At 38.3% G+C, this 23289-nt stretch overlaps 2 protein-coding genes across 8 annotated transcripts; one reads left to right on the forward strand and one right to left on the reverse strand.

Annotated features, from left to right (window-relative positions):
* The first annotated feature begins 352 nt into the window (after positions 1-352).
* jak3 (Janus kinase 3 (a protein tyrosine kinase, leukocyte)) lies at positions 353-13899 on the forward strand. 5 transcript variants are annotated; one of them, XM_068319961.1, is made up of 24 exons: positions 353-512; positions 1083-1289; positions 1500-1575; positions 1985-2102; positions 2437-2582; positions 2694-2991; positions 3109-3240; positions 3347-3504; positions 3585-3696; positions 4068-4248; positions 4617-4741; positions 5138-5269; positions 5358-5445; positions 5612-5736; positions 6175-6313; positions 7156-7307; positions 7497-7647; positions 8069-8196; positions 8598-8787; positions 10020-10144; positions 10952-11124; positions 11465-11582; positions 11660-11773; positions 11916-13899. In XM_068319961.1, the coding sequence occupies exons 2-24, from the start codon at positions 1091-1093 to the stop codon at positions 12012-12014; spliced, it is 3279 nt and encodes a 1092-aa protein (XP_068176062.1). In that variant the 5' UTR covers positions 353-512; positions 1083-1090; the 3' UTR covers positions 12015-13899. The 5 variants fall into 5 exon arrangements, with proteins under 5 accessions (XP_068176062.1, XP_068176060.1, XP_068176061.1 ...); XM_068319959.1 differs by having other exon boundaries at positions 1458-1575; positions 11916-13898; XM_068319960.1 differs by having other exon boundaries at positions 1458-1575; positions 3121-3240; positions 11916-13898.
* A 3223-nt stretch (positions 13900-17122) lies between these two features.
* On the reverse strand, positions 17123-22919 carry LOC137599018 (N-acetyllactosaminide beta-1,3-N-acetylglucosaminyltransferase 3-like). Of its 3 annotated transcripts, none has more exons than XM_068319650.1 (2): positions 22293-22919; positions 17123-19093 (listed from the first exon to the last, which is right to left on the reverse strand). In XM_068319650.1, the coding sequence occupies exon 2, from the start codon at positions 18979-18981 to the stop codon at positions 17950-17952; it is 1032 nt and encodes a 343-aa protein (XP_068175751.1). In that variant the 5' UTR covers positions 18982-19093; positions 22293-22919; the 3' UTR covers positions 17123-17949. The 3 variants fall into 3 exon arrangements, with proteins under 3 accessions (XP_068175751.1, XP_068175750.1, XP_068175749.1); XM_068319649.1 differs by lacking the exon at positions 22293-22919 and adding an exon at positions 21243-21870; XM_068319648.1 differs by lacking the exon at positions 22293-22919 and adding an exon at positions 21147-21870.
* Between the last annotated feature and the right edge of the window lie 370 nt (positions 22920-23289).

Below are 23289 nucleotides of genomic sequence, written 5' to 3' on the forward strand. Positions count from 1 at the left end.
GTCAGTAGGATAAAAACTGTCCAACAAAAATGACAAGCAACATCAATAATGTCTCATCTGCTCAACAAAATCAGGAAATTCTATTTGACTTCCTGTCAGCGCTCTCTCTCTCTCTCTCTCTCTCTCTCTCTCTCTCTCTCTCTCGCTCTCTCTCTCTCTCTCTCTCTCTATCTCTTTCTCTCTCTCTCTCTCTCTCTCTCTCTCTCTCTCTCTCGCTCTCTCTCTCTCTCTCTCTCTCTCTCTCTCTCTATCTCTTTCTCTCTCTCTCTCTCTCTCTCTCTCTCACACACACACACACACACACATACATACACACACACACACACACACACACACACACACACACACACACACACACACACACACAACATGCAAACACAGACAGATGTCGCCTGGTTTGGAAGTGCATCTCTACTTCTTCTCAACAACAAAGAACACAGATGTCTAAGAAGAATCTTCTGGTAAAGAGGAACAAAGATTGCGATGAAGGCTTTCGCTGTACAAATTTAAAGGTAATACTCCAACAAATACTTTCACTAATGTGCATCATTTGATCTTTAAATATAGTATAAAGTTGTTGTCCTATGTTAGGAAAGGTCAGGCTGCCATTTTAAGATAAAATTACCCAATGATTCATAGGGGGGATGTGTTAGCTCTTAGCTCTGTAGCTACAATTTGATTTTGGTTCAAACCAGCAAGAGCTAGATAATAATTAAAATGACCACTCAGTAAGAAACAGAGAAAAACTAAAAGTCTAGTATTAACAAATATATCTATAAACATGTTCTTTACTTTACTATTTATATGTGATACTACTTTCAATTTTACTGTAATTTATATTTCAAATGGACAATATTGCACTTTAAATACCTAAATTAATAAATACTTCTTTAAACTGCTATCGGTAAATATAACAAACATTACCAAAATCTGTCAACATTTTGGGTAACCCTGTTAAAAGTCAGACAAACAAGGTAGTGACGGCAAAAACATGACCTTTCTGGCAGTGGCAATAATGAAGTGTGTTACTTCCTGTCATGGCTGTTTGAAAATTATGAAAAGCTTTCTCATTTGATCCTCAGAGGTATTGATGGATCTCAGTGAAGAGGAGTTGAGCCCTTTGGTGGTCAGAGACCAGGAAGGCATCCAGAGGTCCAGTTCTAGCACTGGTCCTGGTTTAGAAGTGCATCTGTACTTCTTCCCAACAACAAAGAACGCAACAACAATACACGTTTCATCTGGTCAAATTTCTGCTGAAAATGTCTGCATCCAAGCAGCCAAAATATGCGGTGAGTTTGTTTGTCACATTAACTGTACTATGTTATGTATCTTCGGCTAACAAATTCATCTTCTCTCTTGTCAATATATCCTGAAATTTTATTTCACAAAGTCATAATAGCATCATCTGATTTGTCATGCTGCAATGACAGAAATGCATGTGTGATCTTTCCTGCCAGGAATTTTACCAGTATATTTAAATCTTTTTGGTTTGGCATCAGCTGATCTGTCATTTTGGTATCCTCCATCGCACATGTTCAACTCAGATGACAACTTACAAGTGCACTTTAGAGTCAGGTAGGTAAAAAGCAAAAAAAAAATCATACCTTCACTCTGTTGTCTCTTAAAGCAGTGTACACTACACTGTTATTAGATATTTTGGGATATAATAAATTCACCTGTAAATAACAAATATCAAATAAAAACAAGGAGAAACAAATAAGACAAGATACAGTTTCAAAATTATATAGTGGGAGAAGAGTTGCTTGCAGCATTAATGCATTTCTGAGACAAGTTTTTGCAACTTTATCAACTCTGCTTGAAATCACAAGTGAAAAACAGTGGGCTACATTAATGTCTTTTCGTCAAAAATGTTTTTATTATGTTTACCTGCTTTTGTTAGAATTTCTCAAGGAATTGTGAATAAATAAGAAATTGTGACAAATATTTAAGTCATACTTATGTCAAACTTATTTTGGGGATTCAGGTTTTTTTTTGCCAACTGGATTGGTCAAGGACCTCGAACATCATGCCGCTACAGTCTCAGCCGAGACAGGATAAGTCCTGTACTTGACTGCAGTGTGATTGATTATCTATTTGCTCAGGTAAAGAGTATGTCACTACATGTAATGCTTGTCAAGATGTGTTCATTGTAATTGTAAAGTATTTGAAGTTTGCACGGATATTTATATATATCCAAAATAATTTCACAGGATTACATTTTTTGTAATTATACTTGAAACATGACATAATGTGTAAAACAGCTGCAGAACTACTGCATCAATAAAACACCATTACATTAAAGCTGAAAGTCTAAAATGAAGTGAATTTTTGTTTCTTCTATTAGGGATTTTTAAAAATCATTTATTAATACTTTTCATAATTAATGATCTATATTATTCTAATCTATGTATATGGCTGATATCTCTGGGTTTGTAGGTGCGAAGTGACTTTATTGCTAGCAACGCAGGGGTGTCTCCACCTTTGAGCGCCCAAGAGAAATGCCTTGGCCTTGCTGTGCTGGACTTGCTGAGAATGGCTGAGGAGCGCCACCACAGCATAAAGGACATCTGCAAGACTGTCAGGTAAATTTGAGATAATGTTTCTTAACTTTATGTTACCTCATTGGTTGATATCCAACAACAAAGAGGTCTTTAGAAAAAAAACTAAAGCTACAGTATATTCTTTCCTTTTAGCTACAAGACATGCCTTCCTAAATCACATCGTCTTGACATACAGAGACGAAACCGTCTGGATCGTTATCGAATCAGAAACACCCTGAAGGGTTTCTTAAAGAACCTTGGTAGCAGCTCAGTGGATGAGTGCAGCTTGAAGCTCAAGTACTTGATTGAACTGGCTGGCATTGAACCATCATTAGGAAGTGAAACCTTCCCGGTTAATCCTTCCTGCTCCCAGTCCACTTTTTTTTTTTTGCGTGTCACTGGGGAAACAGGAATTCAAACCAGTGGTAGCTGTAATCCTGATGGTGCCCAGGTAAGAACAACTTCTAGTGAACCACTCATAATTCTTTATGTTCATATCTCAATATGTAGTTAGAAAGTACTTTTGGATGTGTCCTCATACAAAAGCCTTATATTGTCGAATAATCAGTCTTTTTTTCAGTGGCAGACCTTTTGTGATTTCAAAGAAATCGTTGACATCAGTGTAAAGGAGACATGCCATGAACAGGGTCTCGAAGACAGCAGGATGGTGACAATCACCCGCAAAGACGACAGATGTTTGGTGATGGATATATCTTATGCCAACCATTCCTCAGTTTTTTCATGAGAACTGACAATGATTTGATGCAGCATATGCATGTTTGCATTTTTTTCATTTTGCACCACAGGAAGCCAAGTTCCAAAGTCTGAAAGAGGCACTTTCATTTGTGTCACTTGTTGATGGCTACTTCAGATTGATCACAGACTCTACCCACTACTTCTATCACGATATCGCTCCCCCAAGTATTCTGCAGGCCATCAAAAACCACTGTCATGGCCCAATCACGTGAGTTGCTTTGATGCACACTGAATCCATTACTACACATACTCATGCACCTCTTATTTGTCTGCATCTTCTTCAATCAGATCAGAGTTTGCAGTCCACAAGCTAAAGAAGTCAGGATTTAAAGGCAACACGTTCGTTCTGCGTCAGAGTCCAAAGAACTATGACAACTTCTTCCTTACCATCTGTGTTCAGGTAACGCTTCCTGCAAAATTACAGACTGATTTAAAAGCATGCTCACGGGTAAATTCAGCAAAATTCGATGCACCAGCAGGATGCAAAGGTGAAACGTACCAGGAACCATGACCTCTCATTGTCCACATTCTTTGACAGTGACAGTTTACGTGAGGAAAGTCTTTGTCTGTTTGTGACAGAGGCCTCTGTTGTGTTCATGTGTTATTGTGTAGATGACACACCTGACTTTTTGAACAGAAACAAGCATGAAGGATATGATCTAAAGTCATCTTTCACAATTTGTGTGAAGAATCTGTTTTCTCAATGAATTTGAAAATATGACAACACCCTCTTATGCAAAAACATCATTTAAATGTTTCTTTTTTTTTTAGACGCCACTTGGGCTTGACTATAAAGACTGTCTCATTATTAAAAATGAGCACTACAGTCTCCCTGGAGTACGAAAATCCTTTTCCAGTTTGAAAGAGCTCACCAGTTATTACCAACACAACAAGCTGCTGCTGGCTGACGTACCCGTGAAGTTGACCCATTGCTGTCCACCCCGACCACAAGGTGTGTTTACTTCACTTTTCTGATTGCATACAATAAGCTCCCACACACACCCCAAAAATTCTTTAAGTAAACAAAATATGATCAGGTTTTTCCTGTGATGCTTTGCCATCAAATATACTGTGGCAAAGTGCACTAATAAGTGAAAAGCCCTCCGAGTTTCTCTTTCAGCTGAGAAATGTGAGGCCGCGGGATACAAGCCACCCTAAATACTGAGTGTCACATCACAAAAGACATTATAGCACAACATATCTTAGCCTGCCTCATGCTCCTGGTGCCTTTATATTTTATTTTTTCACCCTTGTCTGTGTTTGTGTCCTCGCTCATCATTGGCTGTTTGATAATGAACATGTTATATTGTTTTCCTGCAGAACTCACAAATCTGATCATCATACGTAACAGCAGCTCCACAGAAGCTCAAGAGTCCCAGACGCGTGAAAGGAACAAATTCAGCCACATCCAGTTCCACATGATCAAATATGAAGACCTGAAGTGGGTGGGTATTTAGACATGACTAGAATAGGAGTTTTAGTCAGCCAATTTTTGTATCATTACAATTCCTCAATAGGACTGCTGTTACTTAAAGTAATCATTACCACTTAATATCTGTAAGGAGAAAGAGCTCTCAGGAGTACGTGTTCACCAAACTCATTACCACCAATCAATTTTTGCATCATTGCATCCTGGGAATAGTGACGTCCATGTGATGTCATCATGATGATGTTGTCCTATTGAGACCTGCTTCATGTCCACTTCCTGATCCTGAAAACATTATCAATGATTGGAAATCATAAGCCTATCATTAGGCACAACAAACTGTTATTTAAATATAATGTAGGAGTTATTATGAAAGATTTTTTAAAATAGCTTCTGCATGTGTTTTTACTGTAAGGATGAATGTCTTGGAAAGGGCTCTTTCACTCGGATTTTCAAAGGCTACAAAACAGACATTCATGATGGGGAGAAACACGAGACACAGGTTTTCCTTAAAGAGCTAGACATCATTCACAAAAACTGCTGGGAGGTGAAGTACACCGAAACACTCACCGGCTTATTTCTGACTCATTTTAATATTATCTACACATCATTAAACTGTATTTGCTTTCTGTTAGTCATTCTTTGAAGCCGCTAGCCTGATGAGTCAGCTTTCACACAAACACCTCCTCCTTGTACACGGTGTTAGTGTCCACGGGGTAAAAAGTAAGTTCAAACATTTAATTCCAACAAGCTCTTTTTGTCACCTCCAGGAGGCTATTGCGTTTTATTCATTATGTAAAAATGTAACCTGAGCTTAATCGTGTTATATGTGGATCAGTATGTGTGTCTCTATGTTTGGTTTGAACAAACTAACTGCTGTGCCTCCCAGACATTATGGTACAGGAGTTTGTCGAGTACGGGGCCCTTGACCTTTATCTGAAGAGAGGGAAACCTGTGTCAGTGAGCTGGAAACTTGACGTGGTCAAACAGCTCGCATCTGTGCTGTATTTTCTGGTAAGATTATCTGTGATAATCATAGGAGGTAATGAAAAAACCATGAACTACGGGCTTATTGCATTGAATATCAAAAGGAGAATCCATTTCTTCTGGAGGCCCTTACAGTCCCTTTGTGCGTGTGTGTGTGTGTGTGTGTGTGTGTGTGCGTGCGTGCGTGTGTGTGCTTCAGGGTTAGATTAGCTTCGGTGGTTATTATGAGGATTAATTTTAGCCTCCAAGAAATAAATATATTCAATTTTTTACTTATCCATTGTGCTGGAATAAAAGAGCTCCATTTAAACTGTATTAGATGAAAAAGACACACGTATCTTGTTACAATAATAGGTCTGAAAAATTACTAATAAAATATTAAATACAAAATAAATTAATTGGCCGAACTTGTGGCCCGGTGGCAATGCTAGACTGCTTTAACATTAACATATTACTGTTTTCCAGGAGGAAAAGAACATTTTTCATGGAAACATCTGTGCAAAAAATTTGTTGCTAGCCAGAGAAGGTGACCTGTCACAGGGTACGCCACCTTTCATCAAGCTCAGCGACCCAGGCATCAGCATCGTCATGCTAGGAAAGGACGGTAAATTAAGAAGGGATTTCCAAACTCCAAGCACCTCGTACTAATGTATAATTTTCTGAATCTAACAGTCAGGATAAAGAGGGAATGGTATTTGACATTGCTGTAGTGTGTTTATAATTATAACCATTACTTTAATTGTCCCTCTTGGGGAATTTTTTTTTAATACATCACACTTCACATGTACATATATACTGTATATGTGTTAATTACACACACAGTGGTTACAGGCCCCAGAACACAGCACACACTAGGGGCCTGTAGGCATGCAGTTAGTATAGAGAGGACATACAGAAGTACAAGGAGGTGGAGTGACGGGTCGCGCACGAGGGTCGCGCCCTAACGAGCATCTCGTAGGGGGGACGGCGCCTTGCTCAAAGGCACCTTGGCAGTGGCTAGGAGGTGAGCTGATGCCTCCCACCGTCGGCTCACACTCCGATGGTTCTTCTGGCAGGAGCGGGATTCGAACCCCCGATGGTCGAGCCTGTCTTCCTCTCTTCCGCTGAGCCACTGCCGTCCCAATATAGATGATTTCAGTAACACTGCGAAGGTTTATAGGCTATAGTTGCCAAAATAAACAGTTTAATTCATCTAATTATATTGAAATATTAAGTTTATTTAAATATACAGCCAAGTGGAGTATGTAATTACTAAAGATTAAAAAGATGAATCAAGACAGAGATAAATAATCAGAAATTTACCTACAAGAGATATGATGCGTTCAGAAAGTGATACCTAATCTGGAAGTATTATTTACATGTGTGTTAATATGTATAACTGTGTATTTGTCAATCCTTTATTCTTATTTATATTTATATGAGTATGCATGTCTGTGTATTTGTTAGTGATCCTGGACAGAATTCCCTGGGTGGCCCCAGAGATGCTCGAGGCTCCTGATAACATGACGCTGGAGTGTGATAAATGGAGCTTTGGTACCACTGTGTGGGAAATCTTCAATGGTGGAAATAATCCGCTGCAAGGCTGGGACTTGCATGAAGTACGTGCTTCTCCTTCGCCTATTAAACAAACTTGCACACTGATCTAACAGGTTCTCTAAGCCTACTATTAATCAAGCTGTTTCTTTTAGTAAGTCCACAGTAAGTAATGCAAAAATGATGAAATAAAGAAAAAGATCATAAAAGAACACACAATAAATGATATGATACTGCTGATATATTTTCTGTAGAAGTGGCAGTTTTATGAGAGCTTCCAGCAGCTGCCTCCCTCACAATGGACCGAGCTGGCTGATCTGATCGGTCTGTGTATGAACTACCAGGCCGCCTTCAGACCTTCCTGTCGGGCTATTATCCGTCAGCTCAACGGTCTAATCACTTCAGGTAAGGGTGAATGGCATGGCACAGTTAATACTGAACACTGATGGTATAAATCACATCACAAGCACAATTTATGAACTGACCCATTTGAAACCTCATGGTTAGGTTTATTAAATTCAATATAGGAAGTAGAAAATCCAAATCAGACAGTGTTAATGCCATTAGTACCTTCAAAGGTCTAAACCAGCGGGATGTTTTGCAGATTATTTAGTTCTGATCCACATGTTGATTTACTTATTTTGATTTTTCCCTTTATTGTTTGGGGTTTTTTTCCCCGGTTTGATTTCATATAATAATTAAGTACGCATGTGTTCTGGAAAATACTTTTGGATTTTAGTAAGTGTCAAAGTGGTTCGCTTTCAGAAAAAAATGCCCACCATTTGCACAACCTAATTCTCATTTAAAAAGTGTTTTTGTCTGCCAGACTATGTGGTATTACACTCCACTGACCCCGTCACACAGCCTCCTGTGTGGAGAGCCCTCAGCTCCACTCAGTACAACCAGACACTGTTTGAAGAGAGACACCTACGCTACATCTCTCTACTGGGAAAAGTACGTCTGAACACAATATTCACTACAAAATATACTGCAGAGCACTTTTTGTGAACCATGAATGATGAATTAAAGCCACTGACATAGAAAAGGACTACCTGTAATGAACTCTTGTGTTGCTCAAGTCATACAAAACACTTCTTTATATCAGCAATCAAAACACAAATCTATGACAGAGCTTCAAAAACGTCATCTATGGATGGAACTTCATTTGTTTCATATGTATCACCCACCACCCACAAATTTTCATGCCTCTTTTTCTTTGGCACTTATTCATCCACAAGAGGGCAGTGAAAACACAAGAATACCAAGAATCTCATGATAACCTGCCTCTTAGCACAACAGAACTCATCTTTACCTTTTTAAATGACTGACAGGTGAGTGATTCAAACCTTTTCTAGGGAAACTTTGGCAGCGTCGAACTTTGTCGCTACGACCCACTGGGAGATAACACAGGAGAGCTGGTTGCTGTGAAGAAACTGCAGCCCAACAAGCAGTCGACCATGGAAGACTTCAAGAAGGAGATCAACACCCTCAGTGTTTTTCACTGTGACTATATTGTCAAATACAGAGGAGTCTGCTACAGCACAGGTGATAAAAGCACTCAAAAACCACATGATGTACCAAAACAAGAAGAGACATTAAAAAAAAAAAACATTAATCAAACTAGTAACTTGAGTGTTTCAGTTTTAATGTTAATTTCCTGCCTTCTTTTACAGAGGGCCATTATTGATTACCGTTTTAAAGGCATCTGACTACCCTTGTTTTTCTAAACGTAATCACATTATCCATACCAGCGCATTCCTCCTCAGGTTTTATTTGTTAAATGTTTGAAAGCTCAAATCTGTGCAGCCCTGTCTGGCAGGAAACTTGTTATACAAGTACATTTTAAGCTCCCATTGTCCGAAAAGACGCCTTATGGCAGCCTTTTTTTTTTCTTCATTTTTCCTAATCCCATTATTTGATGGTCAAAGGTTATAATCCAAACATATATAACATGATAAACTGATTATGTGAATAGCCCATGGTGAATTCAGTGATAATGTGTGAAAAATCCGAATTTGTGAACCCAGTCTGAGGGATGATAGGCACAATAACCATAAACACTGCAAACACTATGCCTATTAATGCCTTTTTATTTGTATATTCATGGTGGGTTATTTTTATTCTTTTTAGGTGTTGGTAATACTTTCTGTGTGCTTCTTCTGTGTGCTTTTGTGTGGTCACTGCTGTGTGTAGTGTGACAAAGTTAATTTCCCTAACGGAACCTCCTTTAGGGATCAATGAAGTTCTACTCTGCTCTACTCTACTCTGCTCTACTCTACTCTACTCTACTCTACTCTACTCTACTCTACTCTACTCTATTCTACTCTACTCTTTTTTCTAGAGTTTTGAATATTCCATCCATTTCAAAATTGTGGTTTGATTTTCTTTTAAAAGTTAATTCTCGTTTGTCTTTATTCTTGACAAAGCTGTGTCTGTAATGACTGAAAGATGTTTAATAACTAAAAAAATATTTGTGTGGGTTAGTAGGTATTTTTAATGTGTGTCCCACATCTGACTCTGCAAAAGCAATTCCCCATCTCTACATTTTTCCAGACAAAGTTTCGCAGTATTCATGGCTACTGTCAAGCAAAAATGCAATATTTGGCATTCAAATATAAACAAGTAAAAAGTAATAATCCACTACTGACACTGGCATTGTAGTAAAGTAATAAATTTAACTAAATTTACTTTATTATGTGAATTTTTTGTGTCTTTTCTCAGTTTTGACAGTTTTCTTCTATTTTTTTTCTATAATTTTAATTTTTGCATGTGTGCAGGTCGACTTAGTATGAGTTTAGTAATGGAGTACCTGCCTCATGGCAGCCTCATTGGCTACTTGGATCGTCATCGACACAACGTGAACACCAGGCGGATGCTGCTTTTTGCCTCTCAGATCTGTAAGGTAAGAGTCAGCTGAAATGATGTCATTAAATGTCATTAAAAAATAATTCTGGAATGGGTATTGCAACTTTAACATTCATCATCCTCTTCAAGTGCTCAAACTATTCACCCAGACATGCTTTTGCTTTGTTGTTATTGATGGAAAATTTGGATCACACCAAAAATGTCCCACTCCTGGACATGTCATATTTCACAAACATTACATTGAAATCAGTAGCAGCGGTTTAACTGATATCATGTAATCACATGAAATCAAACATTGTTCAGTGGTGTTGCCAATGCACTCAATATTTGTTCCTCTCTTCTGGTCTATTTTAAAGAAACCAAAGATTAGGTGTGAAAGCAGAGAAATAATCTTATCACAGGCTTTTTTTTTGGCTGCTAATACAAGCGAACTAATGCTAATTGTGTGCTTCTTCCTTCTTCATTGCAGCATCTATACTTCATGAAATAAAGTAACTGATTAAATTATCAATAGTTTTGAGGGACAATCTACATTATGATGTTACATGTATGAAACCAGTTTCAGTGAGTGGTTAAATACAAGTGTGTACGTAAAATAAATGGTGTCCAATAAAGGTGTCCAATATCCATCTGTGACTTGCCCCCCTCATATGTGAACAGTTTGACAATGACTGAATTTGAATTTTTAGGTATCAAGGTTGTAGAATAATGTGTTTTACTGTTGTAAAATTTACAGTAGAGAAAGCTGTGCGTACAAATGCTTTTTCTTGAGACTCATGAATCGTTTTATGTTTACTATTCATAAGAAATTCCTTTCAAAAATCTGTTTTCTACGTGTTACTAGGGCATGGAGTACCTGCAGTCCCTACGTTATGTGCACAGAGATCTTGCAGCCAGAAATATTCTCGTGGCCAGTGAGTCACTGGTGAAAATCGCTGATTTTGGGTTGACCAAGGTTGTTCCTTTTGACAAGGAATACTACCGCGTCACTCAGCCTGGAGAGAGCCCCATTTTCTGGTAGTTTACCTCATGTTTGAATACTCAAAATTGGTTTGAACCAAATTATTAACAGACAAATCTGTTGCTTTCTGCTACCTAGCATTTACCATCTTTGAACCAAGCTAAGCTATTCTGCTGTATTTGATTGATAAGGTCTACCTCTGTCACAAAGTGAATTTCCCCAAATGATGAGAATTTTCTTAGACGTGAAAAACTCTGGAAATACACATTGTACATTTTACACTAATGTGCTTCATTAATTGTCATGATGACCACATAATATCCTGGAAATGGTGTTTATTTGATGATTTTTTTTCTCCAATATCTGATACATACACACATTGCTCATCTAATGAAGGTATTCTCCAGAGTCCATCATTGATTCCAGATTCTCCCAGAAGTCAGATGTTTGGAGTTTCGGCATTGTTCTTCATGAGCTGTTTTCCTACTGTGACATGAGCTCCAACCCAAAAAGGGTAGGTTTGACACACACATGTTGTATATAAGACTGCTGCACCTTTATGGTTTGTCCATTTTGATATCTTTGTTACAGCTGTATTTGCAGGAGATTGGACTTAATGTGCAGAGTGCATCCATTTCAATGCATCTGACCAATATACTTAAGAATAACTGGAGGTTGCCAGCTCCACCAAACTGTCCATCCAAGGTGTGCTTACTCTCTTTTCTCACAATTAAAACGTTTATATTGGTTTATATATTTATATTTTGCTGCAAATATCAATAACTCTTTGTTCTGTCTGTATATCCATGCACAGCTATTATTCATGTGTGTTTTATTGTAACATCAGGTGTACAGTTTGATGAAGGAGTGCTGGGCGTACAACTTCATGGAGCGACCGTGTTTTTCAAGCTTGGGAAAACAGATTGAAATGATGTTGCAGGATTAGAAAGAAAAACCCAAATATGGTAGAATTTAGGACATGTAAAGTAGATTGCAACATGACTATATGCATATTAACATGTAATATTTTCCTTTCTTCATTTATGCTGTGGTAATGTGTTACATTGTGTTTTCATTTGTATCGTGTTTACATCCTGTTTGTAATAAGAATAAAAAAATTCTGTAGCAGGTATTATAAAAGTTCAGTTCTTTGACATCCTTGATTACTGAGGTGCCTAAATAATCCCAGAATCCTGTCAAAGCACGGCAGATGTATAGGTTTTTGTTATTCATTAATGCATTTTATTTTATTACAATAAAAACCACAAAACATGTTCAATCAAATGTTTTAAAACTTGAAGAACTGAATCTAGGTAGCTAATATAAATATGAAAATGTAAAATTGAAAAAAAGTAATGCTATGTACAAATGTTAAGAATGACAACATGTATATTCAGAGGTGTTTTTTAGCCAAAACTCTTCAAAACAAACTCTTCAAAATAAACCCTTCAAAACAAAGTAATTTTAAAATTAAGAGCTGCGCAATCTCAAATAATGCAAATGTAACATTGAGAGACAAACAATATACAAATATTTTATAGGACATACAATGGGCCGTGGTTGTTTTTATTTATTGACAGAAGCCACTTTGCAAAGCAGTTTCTGTCCACAATAACAGACAGTTCCACATCGCAGGATTTGGGCTTCCATGAGGTCAGGTTCCTTTTTTTGTCCACTTGATGACCGTGTTGACAAAAATATGTAACGTTACATAGTACAGTGTGCTCTCATTCCTCGCGGTTAATGCGTTTCAGGAACCACACGCGATTAACGAATTCCGCGATATAGCAACAAACTATCTTATTATTTACGGTGATTTAAATGTTTATGAACCCTCCCTATACTGATATTAAACCACCTTCTCTCTGTAATACCTTTTCCCACACTCTTATTGACTGTTTCAAGCACTTTTGTGTCACGCAAGTCCGAGACTCACAGAACAGAGCGCACTTCCGGATACCGTCAGCCAATAGAATGCGCGTACGGTATCACGTGACTTTCTATCAAAAATCTGCGATGAGGTGAAGTCGCGAGCGCTGATGCGCATATGCGCAAGGGCGCACTGTATTCACAGTAGGCTGCTATCCTGGGATCTGTTACTTTGCAAAGATCTCTCAACCTCCACATGAGATTACACATGGGGGGAAACAACTGGCCATGACTGACGCAGATAAGTTACTTGGACTTCTGACTTAGAAATGGCTTTAACTGACTTGAAGCTAGTTTTAACAAGCTCTCTTGATTGTTAAATTTCTTCACATGACTTAACTGCTCCATAGTCCATCTAAAACGGTCAGAGCTGTGGTGATGTTTATCAGCTAAAGCAGCTGCTATTGAATTACCATATTGGCCTGAAAATAAGACGGTGTTTATTTGCATTGAAATAAGACTGAAAAAGTGGGGGTCGTCTTACATTCGGGGTCAAGACATTATACCCATTCACAACGCTAGATGGCGCCAGATATCTTTAAAGCGAATACTGAACTTAATTCCCCAGGCAAAAGCGAACCCCTGTCACGAAGAAGAAAAATGAAAAATAGCAGTAAGAAAGAAAAGAGAAGAAAATAAGAGAGGAGATAACAGAAAATAGAGAAACGTAGCGGCAATCTGGAAAAAAGTGGGTCGGTTCTCGGATGGTAGCAAGGTTGGTGCCACTCACCATTCATTCACAAATGTGATTGCACTTTAGTTTACATATTTAAATGTTCAGATATTAAGATGTGATAGACTGTTTGTGCATGATTTGAATGAGGCAAAATAATATGCTTTTTCTCTCGAATATATTGTTATAATCATTTGTTTCAGATGAACTGTAATTATTTTCTGTATAAAAATTACATTTGGTGTTCAGTCTTTCTTCAAACTTGAGTCTTGAAAAAGAGGGGATCGTCTTATAATCAGGGTCGTCTTATATTCGGGTCAATACAGTAGATTTATCCACAGCTGACATTGTTGATATGTGTCCTGTTATTATTTATGTCTTACGTGCCATCCATTCTCTGATTCCTGCAAGCAAAAACCAACACTAGTCCACCTAACTCCAGCACAGGTGTGTGTGTGTGTGTGTGTGTGTGTGTGTGTGTGTGTGTGTGTGTGTGTGTGTGTGTGTGTGTGTGTGTGTGTGTGTGTGTGTGTGTGTGTGTGTGTGTGTGTGTATATATATATATATATATATATATATATATATACATCTGGAACAGATGTGGAAGGTTAAGGTTAATGTGGTCCCCGTGGTAGTAGGAGCACTTGGGGCAGTGACCCCCAAACTGGAAGAGTGGCTCCAGCAGATTCCTGGAACAACATCTGAAACCTCAGTCCAGAAGAGCGCAGTCCTAGGAACAGCTAAGATACTGCGCAGAACCCTCAGACTCCCAGGCCTCTGGTAGAGGACCCGAGCTTGAGGATGACACACAGATACCACCCCACAAGGGTGAGAGGGACATTTTTTTATATTTTTTTTATATATATATTAGAGGTTTGAGAGACAGTGCGCCTGTGGAAATTGACAAGGTATTTTCAACAGCTTGTGCTGGAAGGGAATTCATACATTAAGGGGCAAATCATTAACCCTTAAAAGGAATATTTCTCAGGAGGTGGTAAAGATTGATAACGCCTACAGTAAGCCAGGTGGTGAAACACCCGAGTGTTCTAAAATGTAATTCTGTTGTTGGGATGGACTTGAAGCAGTATAAAAGACCAAATGTTTTTATTATTCAGTCACACTCTCACTGTGCTGCCTCTCCTTCCCAGTATGAGTGAAAGAGATCGGACTCATCAGACCGGGTCTGTAACTGCAAAAAAGTTTCAACTCTCATTGTACGAGGAAGCAACCTAGTGTAACCCAAACCAATCGAATTTCACGTACCTATCCACATGCCTGACACTTACATACTTCTCTGCCACTCCCAACTCTTTCAAACAACTTCCTCATAACTATTATATAACATTTTCCAGAAACAATGACACCATGTTGGTTCAAATCTACACCTTCCCTTTTAGCCTCTCTTTTTCAGACATACTCTCACTTTCTTAGATTTTGTCCAACAAATACTTAAAAACTCCATTGCCATTGTTCCTAGACACCCCATGCCTCCGAGGGTATGTCATTTGGGCCAGTCTTCATCTCGTAGCAATCCTCACTTTGGGATTAGTGAACTGTTCCTGATTCACTATTCTCTCCTGCATTAACCTCCACCACCTCCCACTTTGTTTTGCATCACATGCACATGTGTACATATCTACTGTCTTCATCTCTCATTTTTTAGGTTTTCTTTTAACTTTTATTTTAGGCACTTAATGGCTTCATTTGACCACCAATCTCCTTGTCTTCCTTCCTTTGTCTACATGTTACATCAATTTGCTGCATCCCACGTTTCTACAGCCCAGTATATGTTCACCACCACAAAGACCCTGTCTCACCTCCTCCCTCTACTTAACACAATATTTTACTCCTTCAACTACTACTATTTGAGTTTGCATATACCATGAAAAGAAAAATAAACACAATGGACCACTCTATAGCCAAACCTCATTCAGCTGGTCATCGGCCTCCACTTGTAATGTGACAAAACTGGCTTTGCATGGCCATCTCGTTGAAAGCAAACAACGCCAAATAAACAAAGGTTTAAGAAACATTTGATTCATGGGTGAGGTACACAGCACAGGAGAAAAAAAAGTATGGCACATACTATTTATACTTCTGACATGTGATTCTTGCACTTCCTCAAGATTATTTTTCAGTCGAACAATAGTGATTACTGTAAAAGGTAATAAGATGGAGTTTCTGTGGTGTAACTGAAAATCAGTGTTGCTGAGGTGGATGATATTTTTCGTCATTCTGTTAGAGAAGCTTTAATGAGAAAAGCCTCTGAAATCATCATCAGTGTGATTGTTCATAATAGCAGATGGAGATCTCTTTCTCAGAAACACATGAAAGCTATTTGAATGAGGCTGAATCAGAATTATCTCAACTGTTAATGCTAATGTAATCTCTCTATTAATGCACTATGACAAAACACACAGTGCCCCCTTCTAATTTACATTTCAATGTCCAAGATCTATATTATTAACCACAATCGGTTCTGTTTGCACATAGAGACAGAAAATTATGGGTTGTCCACACTTGGTAAAAGCTTTCTTAGTATGATGGCATATCAGCAATGCAGCTTGATTATAAAGCTAATTGAAAATAAGTAAAGAAAGAGGGGTGAGGTAATTAATGTATGAGGTAAATACATAACACTTCAATCTACAGTGGTATGGGAAAGTTTGCCTACCCCTGATAATTTTCATTATTTCCATTTATAAATGACTGGGTGTTTGGAAAAGTAACTTCATTTTTGTTTGTCAAACACCGATGGGCATAGTAATATTTCAGCAGTGAAACAAGGTTTATTGTGCAATATACATTAAAAAAAATTTGAAAAAAAGTGCAAAAATTTTGCACCCCAACAGAAAAAAACCCCATCAATATTTAGTAGACCCTCTGTTTGCAAAAATAAAAGCTTCTAGATGCTCCCAAAATTTCCAATTATTTTTTGGTTTCTGGATCAAGGTACTTTCGACCATTCCTCCTTACAAAACATCTCCAGTTCAATTGGTTTGATGGTTTACCAGCATGAACAGCCCGCTTCAGATCATCCAACAAATTTTCAATGATATTCAGGTCTGAGGACCGAGATGGCCATCCCAGAACATTGCACTTGCACCTTCATTTTTATTTTATATACTGGATTAATCCCGGAAGGGAAATTAGTGGCGCTCTAGTTAATCACACACATACAGTATATATATATACATATATATTTATATGCCTTGCTCAAGGGCACCTCGGCAGTGCTCCAGAGGTGAGCTGACACCTCCCACTGTCAGCTCACACCCAGGTATTTTTTGGCGGGAGGTGGAATCGAACGCCAATCTTGGGAACATTGGACGACCAGCTCTACTGCCCGCTCTACCACTGAGCCACTGCCGCCCCCCAACATGAGTAGTTTGCCAGAGTAGATTTTGAGCAGTGCTTTGGGTCGTTGTCTTGTTGAAATACCCAAGCCCTGATGTAACTTCAACTTTGTAACTGATTGTTAAACATTCTTCTGAAATGCTGATATTGAGTGGAACCCATACGACACTCAACTTTTACAAGATTCCCAGTACCAGGACTGGCTACGCAGCCCCACTACATGGTGGATCCTCCACCAGACTTTACTGTGGGAAGGTAGTGTTTATCTTGGGATGCTATGTTCTCTCGCCGTCACGTATAACTCCCCTTGTTATGACCAAATAACTCAATCTTTGTTTCATCAGTCCACAGCACTTTATTCTAAAATGAAGCTGGCTTGTCCAAATGTGCTTGGCATGCATCAAGCAATTCTGTGACCTGTGTGCAGAAAAGATTTCTTCTGCATCACTGACATCAAACTCTACACAACTCAAAAAGTGTGTATGCATGTATCTCTTTATTCATTTATTTATGACTGGACATTAAAATCTAAATTCCCAAGACTCATTCCAATTCCTGTCAAATAGAATATATACCAACATAATAATATGACATTAAAACATAGTAACACTCCCATAATTACAAAGAGGCAAAAACAATTCACCATCAGGAAAAACATTATATATCATATGTTCTTCCTTGCCTCCTCCAGTGAGTACTTTTTAAAAGGAAGGACATATAGTTTACTTCTGGGACTCTCCAAATTAGAAGACGATCATTTTTGAAATGGTTTAAATTGCATTCTGCAAAATAAAAACAGTATGTATAAATTAGACTAATGTATTGTAATTAATCTGTTGCATCTTTCTTAACGGAACATGATCTAAAGCGGTATTGTTGTGTCTTTTGTCTGGTTAAATAATATGAGTCATGTACCTTAAGTCTAAAACAGCCAAAACCTTTTCTTGGGGGAATCACATGTCAGGTTGGGATCATTTAGTCTGTGCCATAAAAGATACAAGTGAGGTGGGAGGAATCGGTGTACCACCAACACCTCTCTATAATAACAAGGATCATGGCCGTCTATTTTACGAGAGGGAATGCGAAATCCTAGTGTTCTCATACCAACATGGGATGTAGGACGAAGTCCTGCTTTGGCCAGACACATCCCCATATAAACATCATCAATGGGAAGAATGGGCACAGACTTTGTCGCATTATATATAACTGAAGCTGTATAGCCAGACAAGAGGAAGCCCCCACCCCCGCAATAGGGGGGATAGGAGTTTGTTTGGTGCACTGCAACTGGAATGAAATATTTGCTCCTTGACGTCCTCCTGGGATGTGCACGTTTAATCAAATGGCCAGTAAAGAGGTGTTTTCCTCCATCATTATGCTGGAGGCTTTGGAGAAACTCCACCATGTTGTCTGTGTTGGCGAAGACGTCATCGTCACCATTCAGCAGGAAGCGAACATTCGGACAGTTTCTTTCCATCCATTCCAGGAAGAGTATCTGCTTCAAGGTGAGGTTAAAGAGGGAGTCCTGAAAGTCCCACTGGAGGATATCACTGTGCTCACCATGCTCCAGCTCCAGGAGTTTGTTCAGCCTCATTTTCTCAAAACCTGAATCTGACGTTCCTGATATGAAGACCCTTCGAATCCACACGCCGTTGTGTAACCGCTCTTTAGCCCAGGTTTTGCGCAGCACCTCTCTGCGGTCATAGTTCAGAGGAGAGCTTTTAACCACCAACAGGAGGAAGACCTCTGCTGATTTATCAGGTCCTCCACATTTGTCTGGAAGGTCCAGCAGCATGGGGAAGTGGCGACAGTGACGGTAGTAAAGGAAGTCCTTGATATTATTAGGAAGATTGTTGAAGTCGGTTATATTTTGAACAGATGTATTTTGTTGACATGATGGCCAAGAGCGTACATAGGAGCTGTTTTTGCGTGCCTTGACTTGACTGTCTTCTCCCATGTTTTGGACAACAACTGCCTTTCCAGCATTTTTTGAGAACTCAACCAGGAGGAGAGGAGTTCCCAAAAGCAACAGGAAAAATCCTGTTTTGACTCCTCTCAGCTTCAGAAATCTGCAGTCAAAAATGAAAAAAAGTTTTCTCATTATCACAGAAAAAATTGATTACATAGAGGCATAATGAGGTGAATAAACCTTGATTATAATTAAATACAGAAAACACTACATACTTTCTTTCCTTTGTGGTTTTGCAAGATTGGCCAAACATTCTCATGTCAAGAACAACACAAAGAGACACAGAAGTCCCCTACTAGTCAGCCACTGGCTAACCACGATACTATAAATTACACTAACATGTTTAAAATGTAACATTTGCACCTGTACTGTATATACTTGAGTATATCTTCTGTCTTATTTAATGTTAATCTATTATTCTTAAGTTTACTGTCCCCCTAAATTTCATTCTTCTTATTTTTATGCTTCTTTTTAACTTGTTTTTTTTTTTTTTCTTGAATGCTGTTGCAACATGTGAATTTCCCAGTTTGGGATCAATAACGTAGTTTTAGTTTTACAATTTTTGACAATTCTATTCAGTCAAAGGCATGAGGAAATCGGTTCTTTACTGAAATATTCTCAAAGGTTTGTATGGTCGTGGTCATTATTTGTGATCATTTTCACCACAATACTGCATCTTTTCACACACCCCCTTCCAGTCACAGATGGTCATCGGCTGTCAGCACGCATTCACTGTTTTGGGTGCGTCAGTGCGTGTTGATGGTACTTGTATTAAGGCACAGAAACATTCCTGCGTTATCATTTTGAAACAAACTATACCGGTTTGAGACAAAGTAGTAACTTTTACTGAATTATTTGTACTTTCAATCAAATTTCAATTAATAATTGAGTTTTGGTTAGTTAGTGTATTTTGGCTGAATAATCTTGAATTTTCTTCAGAATTTGTCTTACATTCAATCCCTTTCATGCAATATAATTCATATTCATCAGAATTTCTTTGTGTGAGATGACAGTATCAAATTATTTGTTATTGTAATCGTTATTTTGATATGTTTGGTTATATATTAAATCACTTGTCTCTTAAACAGTGGATGTGTTCAACTGCTCAATTTTAAATGTTGGTGATTTGTGGTTTTCTGTTATAATTTTTAGCAGCTTTGAAACACGTGACATTTCTACTCACTCAAAGGAATGAGGAAATCAGTTCTTTAACTAAATATTCTAAAGGGTTTGCATGATTGTTGCCATTATTTGTCATCATTTTTACCACAATACTGCATCTTTTCACAAACTCCCTTCCAGTCCTTCACAGATGGTTATCGGCTGTCTTCACACCCTCTTGCTTTTGGCTTTCTCAGGGTGTGTTAACGGCATTTACATTTAACTAACATGCATCAACACAAACATTCCTGTGTCACAGGTTTAAAACCAACTGTTCTTTGTTAAATATAATCTACCGTGAAATCAGAACAAGCATGGATTTTCAAAGATTTACAGGACTTCATCCTGCAGGACACTGACAAGGTGTGACATGAGCCGGTGTAAAAAATGATAATAGAAGAGATGAAATTGTTATAATATTGTAGAAATAATAGTACTGTTGTTTGTGGCTGTTTGTGTTAAAAGTAAGAACTGTATTTTATCTTGTGGGTATCTTTAGTCAAAAACCCATATTTTTTATCTGCTCAAGTTGTTCAACCAGATTAGTTTTATTTAATTTTATTGTGCTTTTCATGTCTACTGTGCTACATCCAAATAAATATGGGACATTGTGATTTGGTGGCTTATTAATGTCTGTGTTTATAAAAGCATAAGAAAACATTTTTGTCAATAAGAATGTCTGGTGTGAATAGTTCACCTGGAATAACGGCCCTCTGAACTGTAATCCACACACAGTAACACATTAAAGTAATCTACAATTTACACGGTGTGTGTTTTATTATGACACAACGTGTATGAGGTTTCTTCTCAAGGTGATTAAAATGTGAAATTATGTCATTTTTTTCAATCCAGACTTTACTTTCCCCAAAGCAACAGATATTAAGACATTAATTCTAAGCTGCCGGTCTGTGTTGTAGACTGTAAACTCAAAATAAATGAGATGGTGCTTTAAAGAGTTTCTCATCGCCCCTTCAAATACTTTTCTAAATTACCTTCCAAATGAGCGCAGAGGTGTAAAGTATATGGATCTATTTAAGACAGTAAGTAACAGGAACATTAGGCTCGTCATTAAGGTCGTTAATAAATACCTGAACATATTAGAAGATCTACGTGAGCGCAGCAAGGTAGTTCCTGTGAGTCTCATTTCACTGTGAGGCTGAGCCTGTTGTAGAAGACAAAGTAAAGGTAAAAGATCCGCAGGGGCGTTCTCTGCCCTGAGTCTTGCTCCTAAGGCAATCACCACGGTGCGTAAATCTTAGAAACAGAATTTCTGATAGCCCGAAGAAAGAGATTCTTTGACGGGCAGTGCCTTAGAGTAGTTCAAATGGGGAAAGAACGGAAACATTTCGATCCGGCTCTTTCTGTTTTATCTATGCTGTACCAATGAAACGCACTGAAAGTCCGTCTATTGAAATTCCAGTTCAAATCCAGGTATGACAGAGTCGGCCGTCATCATGGGAACAGCAGATCCCCTTTCCATACAGGAACGCAAACAACTTAGAAACCAGCTTTTGTGTTTGGTTTTGTTTGGCTTGGCTTGAACACAGGGTTTAAGTTTATCTTAAGCACTCAATATGACGAAAGGTGCGCTTATCACCGTATTAAGGTATATCCAGAGGAGGATGTGGTCCGGATCTAGTGCCAAAATAATTAATGTACAGAAAGAAGGTAATGTCTGATGGGTGACGCGTTGGAGGTGAGCTTTGTTGAGCGTAAAATTCCAAATAAACTCTGTTCTTAAATGCACAATAGAAACTTACATTTGGTTAGTATATTGTTGGAAACTTTAAGCACAGTCACATCACTACTGAAATAATGTGAAAGAAAAATATACTCTAGCTCCCGTGTTTTCTATAGATGATTTTACAGGGGTTTTAATTAAAACTATATGAAATGTTCCTCATGTGTTTGTTCTGAAATGACCTGAAATGACTTTTTGTAGTACCAGGGAGAGGTGTATTATATTACATGTAATGAGATATCAAATCAAATCAATTTTATATATATATATGTGTGTGTGTGTGTGTGTGTGTGTGTGTGTGTGTGTGTGTGTGTGTGTGTGTGTGTGTGTGTGTGTGTGTGTGTATATATATATGTATATATATATGTATATACATTATATAAAATGTCCCTCTCACCCTTGTGGGGTGGTATCTGTGTGTCATCCTCAAGCTCGGGTCCTCTACCAGAGGGAGTCTGAGGGTTCTGCGCAGTATCTTAGCTGTTCCTAGGACTGCGCTCTTCTGGACTGAGGCTTCAGATGTTGTTCCAGGAATCTGCTGGAGCCACTCTTCCAGTTTGGGGGTCACTGCTCCAAGTGCTCCTACTACCACAGGGACCACATTAACCTTGACCTTCCACATCTGTTCCAGCTGTTCTTTTAACCCTTGATACTTCTCAATCTTTTCGTGTTCCTTTCCTCCTGATGTTGGCATCAGCTGGAATCGCCACATCTATCCCCACTGCTCTCTTCTGCTCTTTGTCCACCACCACTATGTCCGGTTTGTTAGCCAGCAGCTGTTTGTCAGTCTGGAAGCTGAAGTCCCACAGGATCTTAGCGTTGTCGTTCTCAACCACCTTCGGTGGTATGTCCCATTGGGATTTGGGTACTTCTAGTCCATACTGGGTACAGATGTTCCTGTACACTATCACACCTACTTGGTTGTGCCTTTCCATGTATGCTGAGCTGGCGAGCATCTTACACCCTGCTACCACATGCTGGACTGACTGGGGCTTCTTTACATAGCCTGCACCTTGGGTCAGATCTACTGTGGTAGATATTGGCCTCTATTGCTCTTGTACTTAGGGCCTGTTCTTGTGCTGCCATGATCATATATATATATATATATATATATATATATATATATATATATATATATATATATATATATATATATATATATATATATATATATATATATATATATATATATATATATATATATATATATATATATATATATATATATATATATATATATATATATATATATATATATATATAGGCAAAAACATAACTCAGACACAGAACTCATGTAGGATCATATGAAGAGATTAAGAACGGCTCGTTTACTGTAGTGGTGATACTCAGAGTTGCAGTAACGTGCTTTGAACACAAGGGGGAACTAGAGTTTT

The sequence above is a fragment of the Antennarius striatus genome, chromosome 7 (assembly GCF_040054535.1).
Source record: "Antennarius striatus isolate MH-2024 chromosome 7, ASM4005453v1, whole genome shotgun sequence".
NCBI classification, from domain to species: domain Eukaryota; kingdom Metazoa; phylum Chordata; class Actinopteri; order Lophiiformes; family Antennariidae; genus Antennarius; species Antennarius striatus.

Bases quoted from the DNA above. Each gene is read 5' to 3' on its own strand.
- jak3 (XM_068319959.1), top strand. From the start codon at position 1,091: ATGGATCTCAGTGAAGAGGAGTTGAGCCCTTTGGTGGTCAGAGACCAG. The intron at 3,241-3,346 runs GTGATGGATATA...TTTGCACCACAG, and splicing joins GCAAAGACGACAGATGTTTG to GAAGCCAAGTTCCAAAGTCT. The intron at 11,774-11,915 runs GTGTGCTTACTC...TTGTAACATCAG, and splicing joins CACCAAACTGTCCATCCAAG to GTGTACAGTTTGATGAAGGA.
- LOC137599018 (XM_068319648.1), bottom strand. From the start codon at position 21,298: ATGAGACTCACAGGAACTACCTTGCTGCGCTCACGTAGATCTTCTAAT. The intron at 19,094-21,146 runs GTAATTTAGAAA...TTTTGACTGCAG, and splicing joins CCTCTGCGCTCATTTGGAAG to ATTTCTGAAGCTGAGAGGAG.